Raw genomic sequence first — 24,257 nt, forward strand, 5'->3', positions numbered from 1 at the left:
CCAGCCAAACCCACTTTGAATATATATATATATATATATATATATATATATATACTTGAGATTGTGGCTGCAAAAGCAAGGATTCAGAGCCTTAATGACGAGGAGACTGGGCTTTTTTAAAGAGACACACAGACTAATGGAGACTTCAGCACCTGTTTTCTAAGTAAATGGTGTCAATTGCTATTATTGCTTGAAAAGGCTGAAATTGTAATAAAACCACTTTATTTCACTATCACCTGTTTAATTCCTGCCTCTTTGTGAAGAAATCTGAGTTGCCACTGAAGACGTTCCTGAAAGGTAAATCTCTGTAACCTCAGACCCGAGTGTTACACAAAGGTACTGTAATAGCATTATAAAATGTTTGTTGGTATAAAAGTGATAGAGATGGTTCAGCCCAGACATTCCACCTTCTCTTTTACAGGTCTCATGAACAGAGATGCAGAAACCATTTATAATAATTCACCTAATAACATCAATCATTTTAATGGAACCGGGACATCATCAAGCATCGCAGCAAATAGGATATCATATTGCTTCAACTTGACGGGGCCATCCCTTTCAATTGATACTGCCTGTTCCTCGTCCCTTGTTGCATTGCACTACGCCTGCCAAGCCATCAGACAAGGTATATAACAGTGTCTTATATACAGTATATAAAAACATGCAAAATGTATAGACAGTGTTCTGTTAGTAGTAGTAGTAGTATGTTTATTTATAAGGTGCCACAAAGTGTCCGCAGCACCGTACATAGCAAACAAAAAACAAATTACAAGGTAACATACAGGGTGTGTTGATAAAATACAGCATAAATAGGGGTATAGCTGGTAGAACTAAAATCAGCATTAGTTCTGAAGTAGGTGTCGAAATTGTCGAGGAGACTGAAGATGAAGTAGAGGAAGGGAAGAACGGGACAGGAGCACAGGTGAGGTAAAGAGGTAGGGTGAGTACGTGAGGAAGGAGGGCCCTACTCATAAGAGTTAACATACTAAAAGGAGGTGGATGGACGAACGAAAAACAATAGGATAAGTAGGAACGGATGGGAACGGAGGCAGGATAGGAGGATCAAAAGAGGTTAGGAGGAGGGAGATAGGCTAGTCGAAAAAAAGTGGGTTTTGAGAGAGCGCTTGAAGGAGGTAAGGGACTCAGAAAGCCTGATGGGTGGCGGGAGGTTGTTCCAGTGCAGGGGGCAAGCACAAGAGAAGTCTTGGACACGGGAGTGGGATGAGGTGATAAGGTGAGAGGTCAGTCGGGAGTGTGGATAGAGATCAGTGAAGAGAGGTATGGAGCGGTGGAGGAGGAGAGAGCCTTGTAGGTTGTGGTGAGGAGTGGAACTTGGAAAGGAATGGGGAGCCAGTGAAGAGATAGACAAAGGGGGAGGCGGAGGTAGAGCGGCGGGAGAGGAAGATGAGCCTAGCAGCAGCGTTAAGAATGGATTGGAGAGGTGTGATGCGAGTGAGAGGTAGCCCAGAGAGAAGGATGTTGCAGTAGTCAAGGCAGGAGATGACAAGAGAGTGAATGAGAATTTGGTCGCGTCAGTGGAGGGGAATGGTCTGATGCGTGAGATGTTGCATAGGTGAAAGCTGCAAGACTGTGAGAGAGCACGAATGTGGGGAGTGAAAGAGAGTGAGGAGTCAATGATGACACCAAGGCAGCGTGTTTGGTCGGTGGAGGTGATCTTGGTTTCAGCAATGCTGATGGAGATAGTGGGAGAAGAGGGGATGTTCAGGGGATGGAAGATTAGAAGTTCAGTTTTAGCCATGTTTAGTTTCAGGAAGCGTTGGGTCATCCAGGCTGAGATGGCCGTGAGGCATTCGGAGACCTTGGACAGGAGTGATGGGGATAGGTCGGGGGCTGAGAGATAGATTAGGGTATCATCAGCATAAAGGTGGTAATGGAAACCATAGGAGCTGATGAGGGTGCCCAGAGAGGTGGTGTAGAGGGAGAAGACGAGAGGGCCAAGGACTGACCCTTGGGGAACACCGACTGGCTGCGGGGAAGTAGGAGAGGAGGAGCTCGGAGTGGAGACGGAGAAGGAGCGATCGGAGAGGTATGAGGTGAACCAGGAGAAGACCAAAGGAGCGGAGGGTGTTGAGCAGGAGAGGGTGGTCAACAGTGTCAAAGGCAGCCGACAGATCAAGCTGGATGAGGATAGAGAAGAGGCCTTTGGATTTAGCCGATAGTAGATCGTTAGTGACTTTGGTCAGGGCAGTTTCAGTGGAATGTAAAGGGCGGAACCCGGATGGGAGGGGGGCTAGAATGGAGTTAGCAGTAAGGTAGCTTAGGAGAGGATTATAGGTCAGACGTTGTAGGAGCTTGGAGGCAAAAGGGAGGAGGGAGATGGGCCTGTAGTTGGACGGAGAGTTGTGGTCCAGATTTTTTTTTAAGAATTGGGGAGACAAGAGCGTGTTTGAAGGAGGAAGGAAAGATCCCAGAGGATAGGGAAAGATTAAAGAGGTGAGCCAGGTGAGAGCAGACTGACGGACTGAACGACGGATAATATTGGAGGGGATAGGATCGAGCGGGCAGGTGGAGGGAGAAGCAGATTGAAGGATAGAGTGGACTTCAGCGGCAGTGGTGGGGTAAAATGAGGACAGGGGTGGGAAGGAGGGGAGTGGAGATGTAGGAGGGGAGGAGAGAGAGGGTGAGGTCATGGCAGCAGTGATGGCAGTCCTGAGAGAGGAGATTTTGGTTGAAAAGTAGGTAGCAAAATCAGCGGCTATGATGGAGGACGGAAGAGCTGGAGGAGGGGGGGAGAGCAAGGAGTTGAAGGTGGCGAAGAGCCTGCGGGGGTTGGGTGATTGGGAAAGGATGAGGGACTTAAATTAGGATTCCTTGGCCAGAGCAAGGGCAGAGCTGAAGGAGGAAAGAATGAATTTGAAATGGAGATAATCTGCGAGGGAGAGTGATTTCTTCCAGAAGCGCTCAGCAGTGCGAGAACACTTTTTAAGGAATCGGGTGATAGGCGAGTGCCACGGTTGGGGGTTGGAGCAGGCAGAGTCTAATGCCAAAGATAGGGTGTCATTATAGAGGAGGCGGCGAGGTTCTGGCAGGACATGACGGTGATTGGGGCGAGAAGAGGACACAGCATGTTTGAGAAGGCAGCAAGATCTAGTGTGTTGACATTATGCCGTGAGACAATGCTCTTGGGAGGGGGGGTGGGAGAGGGGGAAGCAGTGAGTGAGAAAGAGATGAGGTGATGGTCAGAAAGAGTAAAAACCGAGATAGTGTAGTCAGTAAGGGAACAAGAGCGAGAGAAGACGAGATCGAGGGAGTGTCCTTGGATGTGGGTAGGAGAGGTAGTCCATTGAGATAGGCCAAGAGAGGAGCAGAGAGAGAGGAGTTTGGAGATGCCAGGATCAGCGGGGTTATCCAAGGGGATTTTAAAGTCACCAAGAATGACAGATGGCAGGTCAGAGGAGAGGAAGTGCGGAAGGCAGGCGGCGAAGTTGTCAAGAAATTGGGAGATAGGGCCAGGGGGGGCGGTAGATTGCAGCGACATGGAGGTGGTAGGGGTAGTACAGACGGATGGAGTGAGACTCAAAGGAGGAGAAGAGGAGAGAGGGTTGAGGTTAAAAGACACTGTAGGTGCCGGAGTCTGAGAGGAGAAAACCCACGCCTCCACCTAGGCAACTGTCAGGCCTGGGGGCGTGAGAGAAATAGAGGCCACCATGGGAGAGAGCAGCTGGATAGACAGAATCAGAGGTGGAGAGCCAGGTCTCAGTGATAGCAAGGAGGTGGAATGCTCTAGAGATGAATACAGAAGGAGCCGGGATCCCTCTTGCTGGCGATCCGCCAGCAGCCCGGCTCTCCATCTGACGTCTCAGTTTCCGTGCAGTGGGGCGACGGGACCCTGTCCGTCTCCACTTCAGGGAGACGGACAGGGTTAGGGGGGGGGGGGTGCGGGGAGGTGGTGGGGACCCCGGGTGACCGCCGACAAGCCGGCGGGGACCCGGGGGAACAGTGCGAAAGGGGACGCGCACGCATCTCGTGCGCACGCATCCCCTACCGCAGATACAGATGGCGGGTGGCGGGGGATGGTGGCTGGCGTCGCCATCGCCATCCCCTGCAAAGAAGAGACCAGCTCCATCTGTAGGTCATGGATGGCAGGGAGTTTGTTGCAGATGGATCTGGCACAGGGCACAGGAAAGAGAGGGGGTTGTGTATTTATGTGGATAAGGTTTTTGGGATTGCAGAAGCGAGGGGGGGTCGTTGGGAGGGTGGGGGTGCGGGGGCGAGTGGTCAGGATAGGTATGGCATGGGAGGGGGGAGGAGCTGTAGGAGAAAATGAAGTTGAGAGATTAACAGCCATGAGCACCAGAGGTGAAAGGGAGATTAGTGAAAGCAGACAGAGAGCAGGGATTTGGAAAGACAGACAGCGTCTGTAGTAGATTGCGAGGATGCGGTAGATAAAAGAGTGAGAGAGCTTGGGATATGAAAGAGGAGAGAAGATATCAGGCAAGGAACAACTGTCAGAGAGGAGACAAGTGGGTAAAATCAGGTTGATTGAGTAATCCAATTAAGTATGAAACAACAACAAGCGAGAGGATGAAAGGAACAGAGAAGGTCAGAAGTGAAGCAAATGTGAGCAGGCGTGAAAAGGGAAACAGAGTGCAATAAATGTATGGCAAAGATAAGAGAAAATAACAGTGAATGAGTAAAATTAAATACAATACACCGTGTATGGGTAAAAACCGGACCCAGACAAGACCCCGGCCCCCCAGGAGGGGACACCCCCAGACCAGACACTACAAGCTCTGGACTGCCAATTTTGATGTCCGGTCCGGCAGTCCGTGGTATTGTCCGTTTTTTACATAGTCCCTATTAAACCTGTTGGAACCCTGGCAACTGTAATGTAGGCTTTCATGCTGACTGAGCTATATAATAGATGCCAGATCATTCTCAAAAATCCCATAATCAGTGTGGCACTTTCAATACAAGCTTCAAAATAATTTCATTTTAAATGTTAAAACCCTCATACAGCAGAAACAAACCTTTATATTGCATATACATTAAAAATGTGGAAACATTTTCAAAAACATTCCCAGGAGAATATTCTTTGCTTCAGAGACAAATGTAACAATCTGCCAAACAGCACCTATTGTTACATCTGCCCCCTCTGCAGTGCACATGTTTTTGTTCATTTGAGAAGGAATTTACCTTTGTGAGTGAACCAGAATAAGGACCATGGTCAGAACACAATGTGATGTCTGATAGAACCCTAGAACCCCATACTTATATAGGAACTACAGTTGTGTCCTCCTACATCTTCTGCTTTGATTGCGGCATTGAGGTCTCCAGCCTGAACGGAAGCTCATATACAGTGCAACAGGTGTGAATCATCTTGTCCGTAGCCTCTGTGGGTTAGTGTCTATGGTGATTGATGAACATCATCTAGGGTTTGATTCCAGTTAAGGCTAGGGGCATAGAGCAATGTGATTTTGTAATCCATGATTATGATATTTATCTGCAGTATATATATTTGCATTGCACTTTAAACAAGGTAGTATAATATCTCATTACATTACAGTACGACACAACATGGCATGATGTGACTTAGTTTTGACCTGGCAGGGCGTAAGAAACAGGGTGTTCTATAAGTCCTATGGACCCTTGATATGAGACAGAATGCTTGAGTATAAGATTACGATTTTTGCTGTTCAGAAATGCCTACAGTATAATATTACATATAGATAGATTGATATACAGACATGAAACCAATGTTCCCAATAAAATCACATAATCAAATGCACAGGTCGCCATTTCACTCGGTGTAATGGGAGACATATAGAGAACTTTCTGTAGGACTGGGAGAGCCCCATGACTACAGGTTTTTTATGGATACTTGCGGGAAAGTTGGTAATGTCCGGGAGGCTCCCAAAAATCTGGTGGCCCTCCCAGTCCCCCCCCCCCAAAAAAAAAGGTATACAAGACTCCCACAACCCCCTGGATCCTTCAATTACCCTTTGGCTGCTCACTAAGTTCGCAAGTGGGCTGAATCGCGTATTCATAGCCACGCCCCCACTATACAATGCTTATTTTTACGATGCTCTATAGCAGGGTAGAGCCACGATGATGTGATCGCGCGGCTATGCCCCCAACTGGCCCACTCCCCCCACACACAGCCAGGGAGGGGGAAGAAAAGTGGGTAAGTATTAGGTTTCTCTGCAGCTGATTACATTTTTATTCTAATGGTGTAGAACAATAGGCAACAGCCGAATGTCACATGTAGTTGAGGCCAAACAGTTTTTCCTTATGCAGGTTTGGTGGTTTATTCAACAGCGGTTGTCAGCGGTAACAGAATATAGTACACAGAACATGGTAATGTTACCAGAGGTATTGGTAGCAGCAATGTAGATGTTCTATCTGTAGTAAGGAACATGTGCTGTATAGTACATAGAAGTCACACAAATATCTGACATGGCAGCGGTTCATGGGGTCGTGCATTCTCAGGGAGGTTTCATTGGCCATGTTGGTAAATGTGGCTCTCGCTAACATTTTTTGGCTGAATGAATAAGATACTAATTATGGATTAATTGTAGACGTTTCCTCAGGCAGCATGTCATCTCTTTATTTCTGAATTTTGCAGCTACAATGCATATACGTACATGGAGGATGCATACAGACAAGTGACATATAAATTTATATGTTTGCTTCAACAGGAGATTGTGAGATGGCGATTTGCGGTGGAGTCAGCTGTATTATGGAACCTCGCGTCTACGTTGCTCTTAGTAAAGCAAAAATGATTTCTCCAGATGGTACAAGTAAACCTTTTTCAAACAAAGCAGACGGATATGGAAGAGGGGAAGGATGTGGTGTCATTCTACTAAAACCTCTAAAAAACGTAAATTATGATCAAACAATAGTTATTTTACAATTGTGTTATTATTAGAGATGCTGCATACCTCCCAACAGTCCTGATTACCGCGGGAACGCCCAGGTTTTCGGGGACATTCCTGCATCCCTCCCGCGGCCGTTAGTCTCCCGTGGTGGGGGTTGGCGGGCTGTTGGGAGTCCCCCTGTCGGCTGCTGAGCAGCGGTGAATAAACACTGTGCGCATGCGCACAGCATCTATTCCCGCAGCCAGGGGGTTGGGGGCATGGCTAGAGGCGCGCAGAGCCTCTGGGTCATGCCCCTATAGCGGCAAAATGGAGGTGTGGCCACTAGGGAGAGCCATGAGTATATGCCATGCCCTCTTTCATTAGGCCACACCTTCCAAATTTGGGTCGACCTAGGGCCTTCTTAACAGCATTGTAGGCCCCAGTTAAAGCAATGCATTTGGGGACCCTCCACAACTATTCACAGGAAAATATGTAACCAATAACACAAATCATAAATTGCCCTTGCTGTGGACTGTACCCCAGATTTATGAACAATATTTTTACTAAAATATTGTGAAAAGGAGGTTTTCACACCCTTTTCAGATGATTTTAGTTTGTATGTATCAAACAGCTTTTAGAACAGTTTTTGTGAAAAACTATGCATAATAATTTTACATAAATACAAAGCAAATTTAAAAATCCACAGCAGTGAGTTTTGAGATAATAACGCTATCTGCAAATAGACTAATCACTGGGCTCATTACAGTATCCCTGCCCCTGCACAGCATTCTCCACCGCTGACAGATAGCTATGCAGGATCCCACCAGTGTGATCAGCTATGCATGAGCTGTGATACTTGCACCAATTTTTATGCGGATGAGATTGCAATGACCCCAAACAATGGCATGATATTTCTATACTTTTGCACTCCCCGTTACCTCCCACAAAATCGCGTTTTCATTAATCTGATTTTATGAATAACCTCATTGCGAGCAGCATCCCAAAGGTACATTGGCCTTGATGAAATCTGGCAATAATTGCTCAGTTGTGAAACCAGCAAAGTTGTGACTGCATCTGAATCAAACCCATATGACTATAATTAACAAATGCATTTTCATTTCATAGGCCAAAGAAGATTTTTGCAACATCTGGGGCACAATACATGCAACTGCCGTGAACCAAGATGGAAGATCAGCTACACCAATCACTAAACCATCTCTGCACCAACAAGAAGAATTGTTGAGATGCATATATAGTACTAAAGACCCATGTTCTGTGCAGTATGTTGAGGCTCATGGCACAGGAACACCTGTTGGGGACCCAATAGAAGTCACCAGCTTAGGAAACATCATTGGGAAAAAGCGTCCAAGCAGTATGAAGCCTCTAAAGATTGGATCAGTTAAAGGGAATATTGGCCATACCGAATCAGCTGCTGGGATGGCTGGCCTAATTAAAGTTCTACTCATGATGCACCATGAAGTGATTCCTCCATCGCTACATTACACTAAAGAACTTGGAATCAGAAACATTGAAGAAGCAAATTTAATTGTTCCTACAAGTCCAGAAAAATGGCAGGAGGATGACAAGATTGGAAGAATGGCAGGAATTAATTGTTTTGGGTTTGGTGGAACTAATACTCATGTCGTGGTCAAGCAATGTACACAAAAATATCCCCAATATCATTCAGAGAGACCCGTTGAAATATTCATTTTATCTGCAGCCTCTAGAAAGTCACTTCAACTCTCCATTGAAGATACAAAAAATGAGTTAAATAAGCCAACATCTATATCTCTGGAAAACCTGGTTTACACAGCAGCTTGCCGAAGAAGTCACCTAAGCTACAAACACAGGGCAGCATTTCTGACCTCTTCACTAACCCATTTACAACAACAACTGCAGTCTGTGAATACAGAGAAATCTCCGCCCCAAGGGAGTCCTCAGATTGTGTTTGTATTCTGTGGCAATGGAGTCCTTTATGAAGGGATGTGCAAGATGTTACTCGAACGTGAGCCAGTGTTCAAAAATAAATGTTTAGAAATAGATGAGATGTTTCAAGTCCACACATCCATTTCTGTGGTAGAATTGTTAGAGAAGGAGTATGATGACTTCTCTAGACCGGATATGGCACAGTTACTGCTCTTTACACTCCAGGTGTCTTTAGTGGCTCTCCTGAAATATTGGGGGATCAAACCAGACTGCATTGTGGGTCATTCAGTTGGAGAAGTTGCTGCTGCTCATTGCTCTGGACTTCTTTCACTAGAAGATGCTGTCAAAGTAATTTACTACAGGAGCATACTACAATGTAAGGTCACAGGGGGGGAAATGCTGGTTGCCGGAAATGTACCCATAACTGAAATATCTAAACTTATTGACTCTTACAATGGAAAAGTATGTATTGCTGCTTACAACAGTCCTACCTCGTGTACAATATCTGGCCATGGAGAGTCAATACAGGACCTTCATGAGAAATTAACCAAACATTACAGTAAAAACAATATATTTCTCCATGTACTAGATGTTCCCGCTGCCTACCACAGCTACCTGATGGATCCTATATTAACTGAGGTGAAAAACAGACTGCAGGATTTAAAAAGACAAACGATGGAAACTGAATTAATTTCAACCGTGACTGGAAAACCAGCATCCAAAGAAGATTTTACAACTGGGGAGTACTGGGCTAAAAATATTCGTGAACCAGTTGCTTTTGAACAAGCTGTTCAAATGTCTGCAAAGGATAAAGAACGCCCAATATATATTGAAATAGGACCACGAAGAGCATTGCAACGGAATATACAGGAGACATTAGGATCAAATACAACCATTTTACCAGTTGTGCAACCCAAAAAAGAGTATGAGACTATTTTTTCTATGTTGAATATGCTTTTTACTGCAGGGTACAATCCAGACTGGGGCAATATCTACGATTTATATAAATCTTCTCCAGCTGGAATTCCAAGATACCAGTTTGATTGTGACAAGCAAGACATCAATTTTGAAAGAATTAGGCAAGGAAGTATGACAGCAACAATTGCCAACCATCCATTGCTCCATGGTATAGACAAGAACTTCACAGAGTTCAAATGTACAGTATCTAAAGCATTAACACCATATGTCTATGAGCATAAGAACCTGGGCTCTGTCCTAGTTCCTGGGACATTTTATGTAGAGCTTGGTTTGGCAGCTACAGCTACCAGTTTAATACCCAAAGTTCCTCTAAGTTCTCTGGAAATCAGTGTTACATTTTGTAGCCCTTGTGTTCTTCGCCAAGACTCTCTAGAGCTAAATGTCAAGCTACACCGAGAAGACCAGATAACTCATTTTGATGTGATGACATCACATGTTTATGCAACTGGGCAAATAAAAATAAATGAGTGTAAAGCAGAGACAAGCAAACAAATCTCTATTCAGCATATTTTCAAAAGATGCCAAATCATTTTCAAAAAGGAAAACATTTATGAGAAGCTATCTAAATTTGGTTTTGAGTATGGGAAGGCCTACAGACACCTCTGTGGTGACATTCATTATGGAGAAATTCTTAAAGAAGGGATCACCAGAATAAGAATAAGTGAAGACGTCAGAGAAAAAATGTATGAGTACCACACACATCCAGTCATTTTAGACTGTTTTCTTCAGATGGTTGTTTGTTTGGGAGATAGAGACAAAGAAACTACAGCAATCTTCCCTTCATCCATAGGTAGCTTGAAGGTTTTTCAACCTTTCCAAGAAGAGATGATCCTTTACATGCAATTGATAAAAACAACAAAGAATTACTATGAACTGTGTGGATGTTTTGCAGATAACAATGGTATGATGTTAGTGGAATTAAAAAATGTGAAGATGGCATTTGTGACGCAAACAGTGGCCAAGAAGGAGAACCCTTTTTTTGAAGTCACTTGGATGCAGACACCCCAATCCAGAGATGTACCAGAACAACAGCCAAATATGTTGATTTATGCAGACAGCTTTGGAGTCAGCCAACAATTATCAAAATACATACATGATGGACTGAGATACATTTATTTTCAAAGTTGGGATTCAGATTTTCAGATGCATACAATACTCCAAAGTGGATGCAAAGATGTTGTGTTCATGTGGGGAATCCATAACATGAGCAAGGATATTCCAGACAATCTCTCGCAGAATCTAGCCAAGTGTTGTGAGGTCTACCGGCAGTTGATCTTAGCAGTGACTCAACTGACCCCCAAGGCTTCTATCAGGACAGTCACACTCAGAGCAACTCAAAATACCCTGGATGACATTAATCCTGGTTTTGCTTTGATTGGCATGACAAGATCTTGTATAATTGAAATGCCTGATATTACATTCCAACTGATTGATTTAAGCTCTTCAAGTCCTCAAGATGTAGAAGTCCTAGGTCAGGTCCTTCTCAATTACAAACCAAAGGATTATCCAGAGATATGGATCAATGAAGGTTGTATTTATACAAGTGAAATTATACCCACTAACATTGAAAACTGTAGGCAGCAAATAGCAACATTAGAAAAGTCAGACTATTTTACCTTGTACACTTCAGAACCTTACACAGTAACTGGACTTTCTACTGTAAAAACTGATCCCAAACATATTCAGCTCACAAACAAATGGATTGAGATTACAGTTGATCGAATATGTACCCACGCTGAAGACTATTTTCCAGTGAGTCTGTCGAGCTGGCAGTATGGAAACACTTTGTATTGGAGTACTTCGTCTAGTGAAAAACATGAACTAATTGCTCTGGACTTTGCTGGTACTGTAACTGCCATTGGAGGGAATGTCAAGAAAATTCAAGTTGGTGATCGTGTCTGTTCATGTTATCCAACCATTGCAACCTCTAAAGTTAGACTTCCTGAGAGTGTTTGCTATTTGGTGAGAAAAGCTCCAATGTTAAGAAATACTCCTTGCGTTTCTCTATTTGTTTTAGCTTGGGAAATTTTTTGTCAAAAGCTACCACATGCAAAGAATAAGCCCAAGCTAGGTATTATAACCAGTGAAGTAAAGTCAGTTTTGTGCACAGTCTTATCCAAGACAGCAAAACAAGTAGGTTGGGAAACTGTGATATCTTCAGAAATTACAGTGGACCTCATACAGTGCAGTGCCTTGATTATCCTGCCTTCATCGTACGTTGTATCACCGGAACCATTTTCCGAGCTGCAGCTCCTCAAACACGTAATTGTAATACTTGGTCATAACAACCATGAGAGTTTTCAGAATCTGGCACTAAGCTGCAGGCAAGACATTCATGTCCACCTGCTTTACCTTGCTGCCATTTTTCAAAAGGCATATTTACAGAAATTTGCAAAATACATATATAAATGGTTACAGGCAATATCTGTAGACATTCACCTTGTTCTACCAAATATTATGATTGAACCATCAAGTAGTACTAACAATATAATATTCAGCTACTTCACAGCCCAATGCTTACCCCTTATTGAGCTAGACAACAACACTATCTCGAGAATGACACAGTCTTCATCTGATCCAGTGCTCTTCAGACACAATGCTATTTACATTGTCACAGGGGGACTAACCGGCTTGGGCTTTGAAACAGTGAAGTTTATTGTACAGAATGGAGGTGGCCACGTTGTGATTCTGTCCAGAAGAAACCCAACCCTAGAAATGAAAAAGCAACTATCTGAGATTCAGAATGAAAGAGATAATACAAGAATTATCACGTTACCATGTAACATAATCTACTATTCTGAAGTAAGAAATGCCATAAATTCAGTACAAAAAATGTTTCCAAATTTTCCAATCAGAGGTATCTTCCACAGTGCTGTTGTTTTACATGATGGAGTTCTGAAGAATCTAAACATCTCACTGTTTGAGAAAGTCCTTAGCCCAAAAGTGGATGGGGTGGTAAATCTTCATCGTGCTACAATAGACCAAAAGCTTGATTATTTTGTCTGTTATTCCTCTGTTGCTTCATTTGTAGGAAATCCAGGTCAAGCAAATTACGCTGCTGCTAATTCATTTCTAGATATGTTCTGTCAATACAGAAGAAATATTGGTCTATCTGGACAATCTATAAATTGGGGCGGTCTCAATCTTGGAGTGTTGCTCAATCAGCACCAAATTCATAAAATTTTGCAAGCAAAAGGAATTCTGCTTTTGAATACTGAGGAAATTCATGAGTATTTGAAAATATGTCTTTTACTTAATAATAATCAGCAGGCAATAGTCAAGTTTGATTTCAAAACCATGTATGCAAACTTAATTTCAAATATCCCAGCACTGAAGAAGCGGTTTTACAATGTGGTGATGGAAAAAATGAAAAGTTGGGAGGACACCTCAAAAATGGTGGAATCTTCCAAATCTAATGATATTTCAGAGGATTACATTATGTTGCTAGTCAGCGAGCTCACCAATGTCAGTGTAGGTGACATCACAAAGAATAGTCTTCTGAATTTTCTGGGGATTGACTCAATGTTGGCCATGACATTGCAAAATCGTGTCTTTACTGAAAAGAATGTAAATATTCCTCTAGTGACACTGCTGGACCCCAACACATCTATTTCAGTGCTTGTGTCAGAGGTCCAGAAAAACATTTCTATTAATGACGATGTACAACAAATAATAGAGGAAACAATGCTATGATATTAAAAAATGTCCATAAATTAAAGAATTTGTGATATAATTTAAAGAGAAATCTTAATTTAAAAAGCCATATTATTTGTTAATATGCAGTAGTGTAAAATTGATGTTAATTAGTAACTTTTGAAACGTCAACTGTATTGAACTAGAGTTATGATTATGGACTGTCCCAAACTCACATTTACTGTTCTGTATAAATATGTATTTTTTAAATGTTCTCCTCATGTATGTTATAAAAAGTTAAAGAAGTCCATTCTAAAGTGGTTGAGCAAATTTGTGCAAATGAAGCAGCAGGGATTTGTATTAAAACTCTCACTGTGTCTGGGATCTGGGGCTTGTGTACAAAGATGCAACCATGGGATGCATATCAGTCTGTCATTGACCTTCTGATTAACCCAAATTTATGCAATGGTCATCGGAAGTAAGATGCCTTTTTTTTTATTGCGTTTGAGATGGCAGTCTGTGACACGCTCCAAAAATGGTCTAAACATGCCTGTGTTTGAGTCACCCCCTGTGTCCACAAATTCTCCCTGGATATCCAAGATTTAGCAAATAATTCATCACTACGACTGCTGTCACAAGACGGAACATGCAAATTGCTTATCTTGGGTCCAATAGTGGCATTGCATCCATCATCCATGCAATGTGCACTAAACTTTTGTAAATTAAGAGCAGTATATTCTATGTGGGTGACTGACCGACATTCGGGATTCTGTCGGTCACTATACCACCATCAGCATCCCGACTGTTAAATGTACGACAGTCAAGATTCTGTACTAATCACATTGTAAATTACTGTTTTTTAGTAAACACAAAAACAATTATTATTATTATTAATCATCAGTGAGGATGCGGCTGGCAGACTTCCGACTGTCGTATGCTAAGGCGGGTTAGGGTCATGCATGGAAAGGGGGGTGGTTAGGTTTAGGCACTAGGGGTAACCTTGGAAAACCCCACTGATCCTGGCACCTCCAAACTCCTCTCTCTCTGCTCCTCTCTTGGCCTATCTCAGTGGACTACCTCTCCCACCCACATCCAAGGACACTCCCTCGATCTCGTCTTCTCTCGCTCTTGTTCCCTTACTGACTACACTATCTCGGCTTTTCCTCTTTCTGACCATCACCTCATCTCCTTCTCCCTTACTGCTTCCCCCTCTCCCACCCCCCCTCCCAAGCGCATTGTCTCACGGCATAACGTCAACACGCTTGATCTTGCTGACTTCTCAAACACGCTGTGTCCTCTTCTTGCCCCAATCGCCGTCATGTCCTGCCCGAACCTCGCCACCTCCCTCTATAATGACACCCTATGTTCGGCAATGGACTCTGCCTGCCCTCCCTCCTCTATCCCCCTTCGATGCTCCAATCCCCAACCGTAGCACTCGCCTATCACCCGGTTCCTTAAAAAGTGCTCTCGCACTGCTGAGCGCTGCTGGAAGAAATCACGCTCCCTTGCGGATTATCTCCATTTCAAATTCATTATTTCCTCCTTCAGCTCTGCCCTTGCTCTGGCCAAGGAATCCTACTTTAAGTCCCTCATCCTTTCTCAATCATACAACCCCCGCAGGCTCTTCGCCACCTTCAACTCCTTGCTCTCCCCCCCTCCTCCAGCTCTTCCGTCCTCCATCGTAGCCGCTGATTTTGCTACCTACTTTTTAACCAAAATCTCCTCTCTCAGGACTGCCATCACTGCTGCCATGACCTCACCCTCTCCCTCCTCCCCTCCTACATCTCCACTCCCCTCCTTCCCACCCCTGTCCTCATTTTACCCCACCACTGCCGCTGAAGTCCACTCTATCCTTCAATCCACTTCTCCCTCCACCTGCCCGCTCGATCCTATCCCCTCCAATATTATCCATTGTCTCAGTCCGTCAGTCTGCTCTCACCTGGCTCACCTCTTTAATCTTTCCATATCCTCTGGGATCTTCCCTTCCTCCTTCAAACACGCTCTTGTCTCCCAAATTCTCAAAAAAAAAACTAATCTGGACCCCAACTCTCCATCCAACTACAGGCCCATCTCCCTCCTCCTTTTTGCCTCCAAGCTCCTAGAACGTCTGACCTATAATTATCTCCTAAGCCACCTTACTGCTAACTCCATTCTAGACCCCCTCCAATCCGGGTTCCACCCTTTACATTCCACTGAACCTGCCCTGACCAAAGTCACTAATGATCTACTATCGGCTAAATCCAAAGGCCCCTTCTCTATCCTCATCCAGCTTGATCTGTCGGCTGCCTTTGACACTGTTGACCACCCTCTCCTGCTCAACACCCTCCGCTCCTTTGGCATCACTGGCACAGTCTTCTACTGGTTCACCTCATACCTCTCCGATCGCTCCTTCTCCATCTCCACTCCGAGCTCCTCCTCTCCTACTACCCTGCAGCCAGTCGGTGTTCCCCAAGGGTCAGTCCTTGGCCCTCTCCTCTTCTCCCTGTACACCACCTCTCTTGGCACCCTCATCAGCTCCTATTTTTTCCATTACCACCTTTATGCTGATGATACCCTAATTTATCTCTCCTCCCCCGACCTATCCCCATCACTCCTGTCCAAGGTCTCCGAATGCCTCACGGCCATCTCAGCCTGGGTGACCCAACGCTTCCTGAAACTTAACATGGCTAAAACTGAACTTCTAATCTTCCATTCCCCGAACATCCCCTCTTCTCCCACTATCTCCATCAGCGTTGGTGAAACCAAGATCACCTCCACCGACCAAACGCGCTGCCTCGGTGTCATAATTGACTCCTTCCTCTCTTTCAACCCCCACATTCGTGCTCTCTCACAGTCTTGCCGCTTTCACCTACGCAACATCTCACGCATCAGACCATTCCTATCCACTGACGCGACCAAAATTCTCATTCACTCTCTTGTCATCTCCCGCCTTGACTACTGCAACATCCTTCTCTCTGGGCTACCTCTCACCCGCTGTGCACCTCTCCAATCAATTCTTAATGCTGCTGCTAGGCTCATCTTCCTCTCCTGTCGTTCTACCTCCGCCTCCCCCTCTGTCTATCTCTTCACTGGCTCCCCATTCCTTTCCGAGTTTTCTTTAAACTCCTCACCACCACCTACAAGGCTCTCTCCTCCTCCACTGCTCCTTACCTCTCTTCACTGATCTCTATCCACACTCCCTCGCGTCCTCTTCGCTCCATCGCTGACCGCCGACTGACCTCTCACTTAATCACCTCCTCCCACTCCCGTGTCCAAGACTTCTCTCACGCTGCCCCCCTGCACTGGAACAACCTCCCGCCACCCATCAGGCTTTCTGATTCCCTTACCTCCTTCAAGCGCTCCCTCAAAATCCACTTTTTTCGACTAGCCTATCCCTCCTCCTAACCTCTTTTGATCCTCCTATCCTGCCTCCATTCCCATCCGTTCCTACTTATCCTATTGTTTTTCGTTCGTCCACCCACCTCCTTTTAGTATGTTAACTCTTATGAGTAGGGCCCTCCTTCCTCACGTACTCACCCTACCTCTTTACCTCACCTGTGCTCCTGTCCCGTTCTTCCCTTCCTCTATTTCATCTTCAGTCTCCTCGACAATTTCGACACCTACTTCTGAACTGATGCTGATTTTAGTTCTACCAGCTATACCCCTATTCATGCTGTATTTTATCAACACACCCCGTACGTTACCTTATAATTTGTTTTTGTTTGCTATGTACGACGCTGCGGACACTTTGTGGCGCCTTATAAATAAACGTACTACTACTACTACTACTACTAGGGGGTGTGTGGAGGGGGGGTAGGGTTAGACTGTGAGGAGGAAGGAAAAGGGTTAGGCAATTAGTAGGGGGTTGGGGTGCAGAGCAGGGGGGGTTAGGTTTAGGCTGTTGGGAATGGGGGTTAGGCATTAGTAGGGAAGATTACATTCAGGCTGTGGGGGGATTAGGGTTAGGTAGCAGGGAGGGAGCTTTAGGGTTATTGGGACAATGGGAGGGTAGGTATACTTAGTTATCCCCTGTCGGGATTCCCTCCATCAGGATTCTGGCGTTGGTATTTTGAACGCCGGGATCCCGACTGCCGGTATTCTGTGTGTATCCCATTTAGAGAAGCTGAGTAGTATGAGGAGGGCAGATAGTATGGTGATTCTCAGGCTGTGTACACATCAGAACGATGGACAAACAACACAATAGTATTACTATCAGTGGAGTCACAGCAGGTGTGAAGGGGCATGGATCTACCAATGGGTGACCTCTAAAGTGCTGACTCCACTTCTTTGAGGATACCCAGATAGGTGGCTTCCCATAAAAAGTATTTCAACAAATAACTTAAATATAGAAATATGAATTTATTGAATACTTAGCTAAGGTTTTTGGTTCAGCGGATGTCAAATATAGCAATCACAACAGCAGACTCAGGAGCACCATTCACTGCGTGAAGAGGATCAGTTCTTTTCAGCTCTTCCTGGTACTTCTGCAGTCAGCGTTTACAAACAGAGTCGACATGGACACTGTATAAGTTTACCATGTCCCCTCGCTTGGCTCGCTCTGCTCACCATGCATCAGGCATGGTGCCTCACTGCACTTGGCACACTATGATATTCTCCCTCTAGGAATGTTGACCTTTTTTCATGTCGACTTTTTGCTTGTGTTGACCTTTTCACCATGTCAACCTAATGCATGTCAACCTAATTTCATGTGTTGACCTTTTGACTGTTGACCATAATTATCAACCATTTTAGTGTCAACGCAACCACTGTCAACCTAATGACTGCATTCCACCAGACAATGGTCTTTGTCCTTTCAGAAATCTGTCTGACAAAAAAAAAAAAACAGATTATAATGAAATATCTAGACATTTCATGTTTAAGAAATTGCTGTAACATCTAAGTAGAAATAGTAAAGTCCTTTGGAAATACGAGTGGGGAAAGAGGTAGAGCGATCAGAAAAAGAGAGGTAGATTTGAATATCATCAGCATAGAGGTGATATTGGAGGTGAAATGAGTGAATGAGCTCACCTACAGAGGATGTACAGTATATAGAGTAAAAAGAAGATGACCAAGAACAGAGCATTTGAGGACACCTACTCAGTGGAAGTACAGGAGAGATGGAGTAATGAGAGGAGACAGAGAAGGATCGGTCATAGAGGTTGGAAATTAGCCAGGAGGGAGCAGTATCAAGCAGACCAAGGGAGTGAAGGATTTGGAGATGGATAGGGTGGCCCACTGTGTCAAAAGCAGCAGAGAGGTCAAGAAAAATAAGAGCGTAGTGGCCCTTAGATTTGGCGGCATGAAGATCATTGCAGACTTTTGTGAGGGCAGGTTATGTGGAGTGGAGAGGATGGAAGCCAGACTGGAATGGATCAAGCAGGGAGTGGGAGGAAAGAAAGGCAGTATTGCAGTTATAGACAATGTGCTCAAGGAGTTTGGAAGAAAAAATGTAGGAAAGAGATTGGACGGTAGTTGGAAAAAGTGTTAGTGTAAGAATAGGGTAGACAAGTGCATGCTTGAATGCAAAGGGGACAATTCCAGATGAGAGGGAGAGATTGAGGCAGTGTACAATGTGCAAACAGGAAGAAGGAGAGAGGTAGCAGAGGAGGCAGGTAGGAGCTAGGGTGGGGATAGGGTCTAATGGAAAGAACATTCATGGGAGGACTGGATGAGGGCCATTACTTCATCTCCAGATGCAGAGGAAAAGGATGCTAGAGTTTGTGAAATGGATGGGAAAAGGTGGTTAGGGAAAAAAGGGGGTAGGTTGTTGAGGGTCTGTTGGGATGTGATGCCCTGCCGTATGAAGTAAATTTTGGATGTGAAATAGGTGGCAAAGCCAAGGACAAATAGGGAGGAAAGGGGGGTGGGTAGAGAAGGGAGTTGATGGTGGCATAGAGATGCTGGAGTTAGAAAATTGGGATGAAATGAGGTTCTTAAAGTATAACTGTTTAGAGAACGAAAGGGCAGGACAGTATGATGGGACCATACATTTGATATATAGGAAGACTGCTTTAGAGTGTGATTTCCTTCAGTGCCGCTCAGTGATACATGAACATTTTTGTAAATATCTGGTAAATTTGGTGTGCCAGGGTTGAGGTGTTGAGTGCAGAAGTAAGGAAAGGTATTGTATAGGAAAGTGGTTTGTTCAGGACAGGAGAGAGAGAGAGCGAGAAAGAGAGAAGAGGAGATAGAAGTGTGTCAAGCAGAGGGGATGTCATCGGCTATGCCAATGGCCTCAATGTTACGCTTAGTGATTGTAGCCTTAGGAGGTAGAGATGGAGAATCTGAGAGCGATAAGTTAAAGAAATACAGGTGATGGTCAGACATGGGAAAGGGGGAGATGGAGAATTTAGAAATAGCACAGCTAGATCAGGGGAGTTCTCAGTTACATTGGATGGTGAGATGGTCCACTGCAGTGTACAAATAAAGCAGCCGGTAATTACCCTGGATAGAAACACAATGACCCACCCAAATGTAACTCTCTCTGCACCTGTTACATCTGCTCCACCTGCATTGCACATGGTTTTGTCCATTAGAGGAGTTTGCTTTTACAAGTGAATCAGAATCAGGCCTATAATTCAAGCGCCACACTTACAAAGACATCACCCATTCCTCTCCCACCTACATATCTGGCCTTATCTCTCTTTACACTCCCTCCGACTCTTTTCACTCTACAAAATGCACACCGCCTCTACTGCCAACTGGATACTTCCTCTCATTCCTCCCTGCAAGATTTTGTCTGTTGTGCTCCTTATCTCTGGAATTCTATACCCAGTGCTTAAAATGGTCCAAGGGAGGTGGTGGAACTCACCCCTTTACACCCACCCTTGGGAGCTACACCTCTAGCACCTCCCACTATGCAGAAGCCATACCCTAACTACGCCTTTTTAAGTATTTTCAATGTTCTGCGCTTACTCTCTCCCCCAGCCGAGCTTACCCTGATTACCGGGTTCTGCATGTGCCCCAGCAACACCAGCTCCCTCTTGCCACTACTTGGACTGTGGTGCCACAGCATATGATCTCTCTCTCCCTTCAGCCCCAGCTGACAAGTTGATGTCAGAGTCCTGTTGCTAGGGGCAACTAATTAATATTTATTAAACCCCAAAAATATCATTTATATGATATAAATGTAACCCTATAAAAAGATTACAAGTAATAAAAAAAAGAGTACAAATGATATAAGTATAAAAATAGTTCTGCAAAAATGTGTGGAAATTATAAATTAAAAATGTATGCTTAATTATAAAATTGAGTTAGGAAATGTGTACATTTTGATATATTACAGTGGGTAAAATGGCAATCTGTAAAATCTAAAATATAGCCATAGTTGTTGCTTATATACATTGGTGGCAGTCATAGTCATATGAAAGTACATTGGTGGGGCAGTGTAACATAGGCTCCTGAGGCACTTCAGCCCCTTCCATCCTAAGCCCTGTGCTGTCAGACCGGATGAAAACGGACATTCACTGAGAGAAATCACTGCCTGACTCATTACAGTGCACATCAGTGACTCAGTACCCGGATCAGCTGAACTGCTACATACCCTTGCCGACCACCAATGCTGGCTACAGAGCCCCACTGTCAGCTGCTGTGTGCGGAGAAGGCCTTTGTTTTGTGAATGCTCCGGCTGTCACTGCTCCCGCCCGAACCTGGGGCCTAGTGCTGCTGATTGGAAATTGAAGCCGCAGCGCTGCCCAGCCAGGAGAAAGGAGGAGCAGCCTGTTGATAAAGCTGCTACAGTGAGTGGCGCCACCCAGCCGAAGCTGTCATCCAGCTAGGATCCACAGCTTGAGAGAATAGGCGGGCCGTGGGCTGGGCAGGCTGGACACTGCAGGCTGCTGAGGTGGAGCACGCGGTTTGTTGGCGGAAGCTAAAGTGCTCAGTGCAGCCCTTGGGGGGAAATGCGATTGTGAGGGACAACCAGGCACTGTAGGCGGCCATGGTAGGAGACGGAAATGAGTTCTACCTTCAATTACAACTCCCGGAACTCAGCTCCACCCCATTCCAGCCCACTTTAACCCCTGTCTATACCTCTCTCTATTAGACTCTCCACCTCCCTACAAAACTTTAAGTGGAATCTCAAGACCCACCTTTTAATTTTAACCCAGCCATCTATCATCCTAATCTTCTAATGTGGTTTTCGTGAGGTGGAGTATTTCTCATGCGCTCCAAAGGGGGGGCTGCTTGCAGGTATACCTGTAAAGTCTAACCATTAAGACTTTGTTTAACTGATATATGAGAAAGGGGAATGGTTAACCTGGTTTAGTTCCTCCCTTGTTTGGACCCCACGTGATCAAAAGTGCCGCTCGGTGATACATGAACATTTTTGTAAATATCTGGTAAATTTGGTGTGCCAGGGTTGAGGTGTTGAGTGCAGAAGTAAGGAAAGGTATTGTATAGGAAAGTGGTTTGTTCAGGACAGGAGAGAGAGAGAGCGAGAAAGAGAGAAGAGGAGATAGAAGTGTGTCAAGCAGAGGGGATGTCATCGGCTATGCCAATGGCCTCAATGTTACGCTTAGTGATTGTAGCCTTAGGAGGTAGAGATGGAGAATCTGAGAGCGATAAGTTAAAGAAATACAGGTGATGGTCAGACATGGGAAAGGGGGAGATGGAGAATTCAGAAATAGCACAGCTAGATCAGGGGAGTTCTCAGTTACATGGGATGGTGAGATGGTCCACTGCAGTGTACAAATAAAGCAGCCGGTAATTACCCTGGATAGAAACACAATGACCCACCCAAATGTAACTCTCTCTGCACCTGTTACATCTGCTCCACCTGCATTGCACATGGTTTTGTCCATTAGAGGAGTTTGCTTTTACAAGTGAATCAGAATCAGGCCTATAATTCAAGCGCCACACTTACAAAGACATCACCCATTCCTCTCCCACCTACATATCTGGCCTTATCTCTCTTTACACTCCCTCCGGCTCTTTTCACTCTACAAAATGCACACCGCCTCTACTGCCAACTGGATACTTCCTGTCATTCCTCCCTGCAAGATTTTGTCTGTTGTGCTCCTTATCTCTGGAATTCTATACCCAGTGCTTAAAATGGTCCAAGGGAGGTGGTGGAACTCACCCCTTTACACCCACCCTTGGGAGCTACACCTCTAGCACCTCCCACTATGCAGAAGCCATACCCTAACTACGCCTTTTTAAGTATTTTCAATGTTCTGCGCTTACTCTCTCCCCCAGCCGAGCTTACCCTGATTACCGGGTTCTGCATGTGCCCCAGCAACACCAGCTCCCTCTTGCCACTACTTGGACTGTGGTGCCACAGCATATGATCTCTCTCTCCCTTCAGCCCCAGCTGACAAGTTGATGTCAGAGTCCTGTTGCTAGGGGCAACTAATTAATATTTATTAAACCCCAAAAATATCATTTATATGATATAAATGTAACCCTATAAAAAGATTACAAGTAATAAAAAAAAGAGTACAAATGATATAAGTATAAAAATAGTTCTGCAAAAATGTGTGGAAATTATAAATTAAAAATGTATGCTTAATTATAAAATTGAGTTAGGAAATGTGTACATTTTGATATATTACAGTGGGTAAAATGGCAATCTGTAAAATCTAAAATATAGCCATAGTTGTTGCTTATATACATTGGTGGCAGTCATAGTCATATGAAAGTACATTGGTGGGGCAGTGTAACATAGGCTCCTGAGGCACTTCAGCCCCTTCCATCCTAAGCCCTGTGCTGTCAGACCGGATGAAACCGGACATTCACTGAGAGAAATCACTGCCTGACTCATTACAGTGCACATCAGTGACTCAGTACCCGGATCAGCTGAACTGCTACATACCCTTGCCGACCACCAATGCTGGCTACAGAGCCCCACTGTCAGCTGCTGTGTGCGGAGAAGGCCTTTGTTTTGTGAATGCTCCGGCTGTCACTGCTCCCGCCCGAACCTGGGGCCTAGTGCTGCTGATTGGAAATTGAAGCCGCAGCGCTGCCCAGCCAGGAGAAAGGAGGAGCAGCCTGTTGATAAAGCTGCTACAGTGAGTGGCGCCACCCAGCCGAAGCTGTCATCCAGCTAGGATCCACAGCTTGAGAGAATAGGCGGGCCGTGGGCTGGGCAGGCTGGACACTGCAGGCTGCTGAGGTGGAGCACGCGGTTTGTTGGCGGAAGCTAAAGTGCTCAGTGCAGCCCTTGGGGGGAAATGCGATTGTGAGGGACAACCAGGCACTGTAGGCGGCCATGGTAGGAGACGGAAATGAGTTCTACCTTCAATTACAACTGCCGGAACTCAGCTCCACCCCATTCCAGCCCACTTTAACCCCTGTCTATACCTCTCTCTATTAGACTCTCCACCTCCCTACAAAACTTTAAGTGGAATCTCAAGACCCACCTTTTAATTTTAACCCAGCCATCTATCATCCTAATCTTCTAATGTGGTTTTCGTGAGGTGGAGTATTTCTCATGCGCTCCAAAGGGGGGGCTGCTTGCAGGTATACCTGTAAAGTCTAACCATTAAGACTTTGTTTAACTGATATATGAGAAAGGGGAATGGTTAACCTGGTTTAGTTCCTCCCTTGTTTGGACCCCACGTGATCAAAAGTAAAAGTAAAGAAAAATACTTCCTTTCTATGGGTGATCTGATGTTAAATAGTCCTTCTACTGTTGTTGTTGGGTCCTCGATAATTCAGGGTTCAGCACATGTACATGAAGCATAAGTGAGAGGAAAACAACAATGTGTATGTCTGTAGGTTGTTCTCCCTTTGTAGTATGGTACGTATGATGAAAATGCATACCTAACTTACACAATATCATGTATATATATATAATTTTATAATTTAAAATTTACATCCAACTTCCAGCCCCTAAAAATCGAGTTTTTGGTCTTAGTCCTGAGTGTCGAAAATTTTCCATCTAAAAGATACATTAAAACCCACACTTTCTTTAAGAGTGTCGAT

General features: G+C 44.7%; 1 protein-coding gene across 1 annotated transcript; it reads left to right on the plus strand.

Moving 5' to 3' along the window:
• The first annotated feature begins 350 nt into the window (after nt 1–350).
• On the plus strand, nt 351–13,652 carry LOC146081164 (mycocerosic acid synthase-like polyketide synthase). The gene is made up of 3 exons (XM_083189176.1): nt 351–625; nt 6,660–6,841; nt 7,944–13,652. Exons 1-3 carry the CDS (start codon nt 358–360, stop codon nt 13,413–13,415), a joined length of 5,922 nt encoding a protein of 1,973 aa, XP_083045302.1. The 5' UTR covers nt 351–357; the 3' UTR covers nt 13,416–13,652.
• Nucleotides 13,653–24,257: the final 10,605 nt, after the last annotated feature.

The sequence above is a fragment of the Crinia signifera genome, chromosome 5, assembly GCF_055691185.1.
Source record: "Crinia signifera chromosome 5, ASM5569118v1, whole genome shotgun sequence".
Taxonomy (NCBI): domain Eukaryota; kingdom Metazoa; phylum Chordata; class Amphibia; order Anura; family Myobatrachidae; genus Crinia; species Crinia signifera.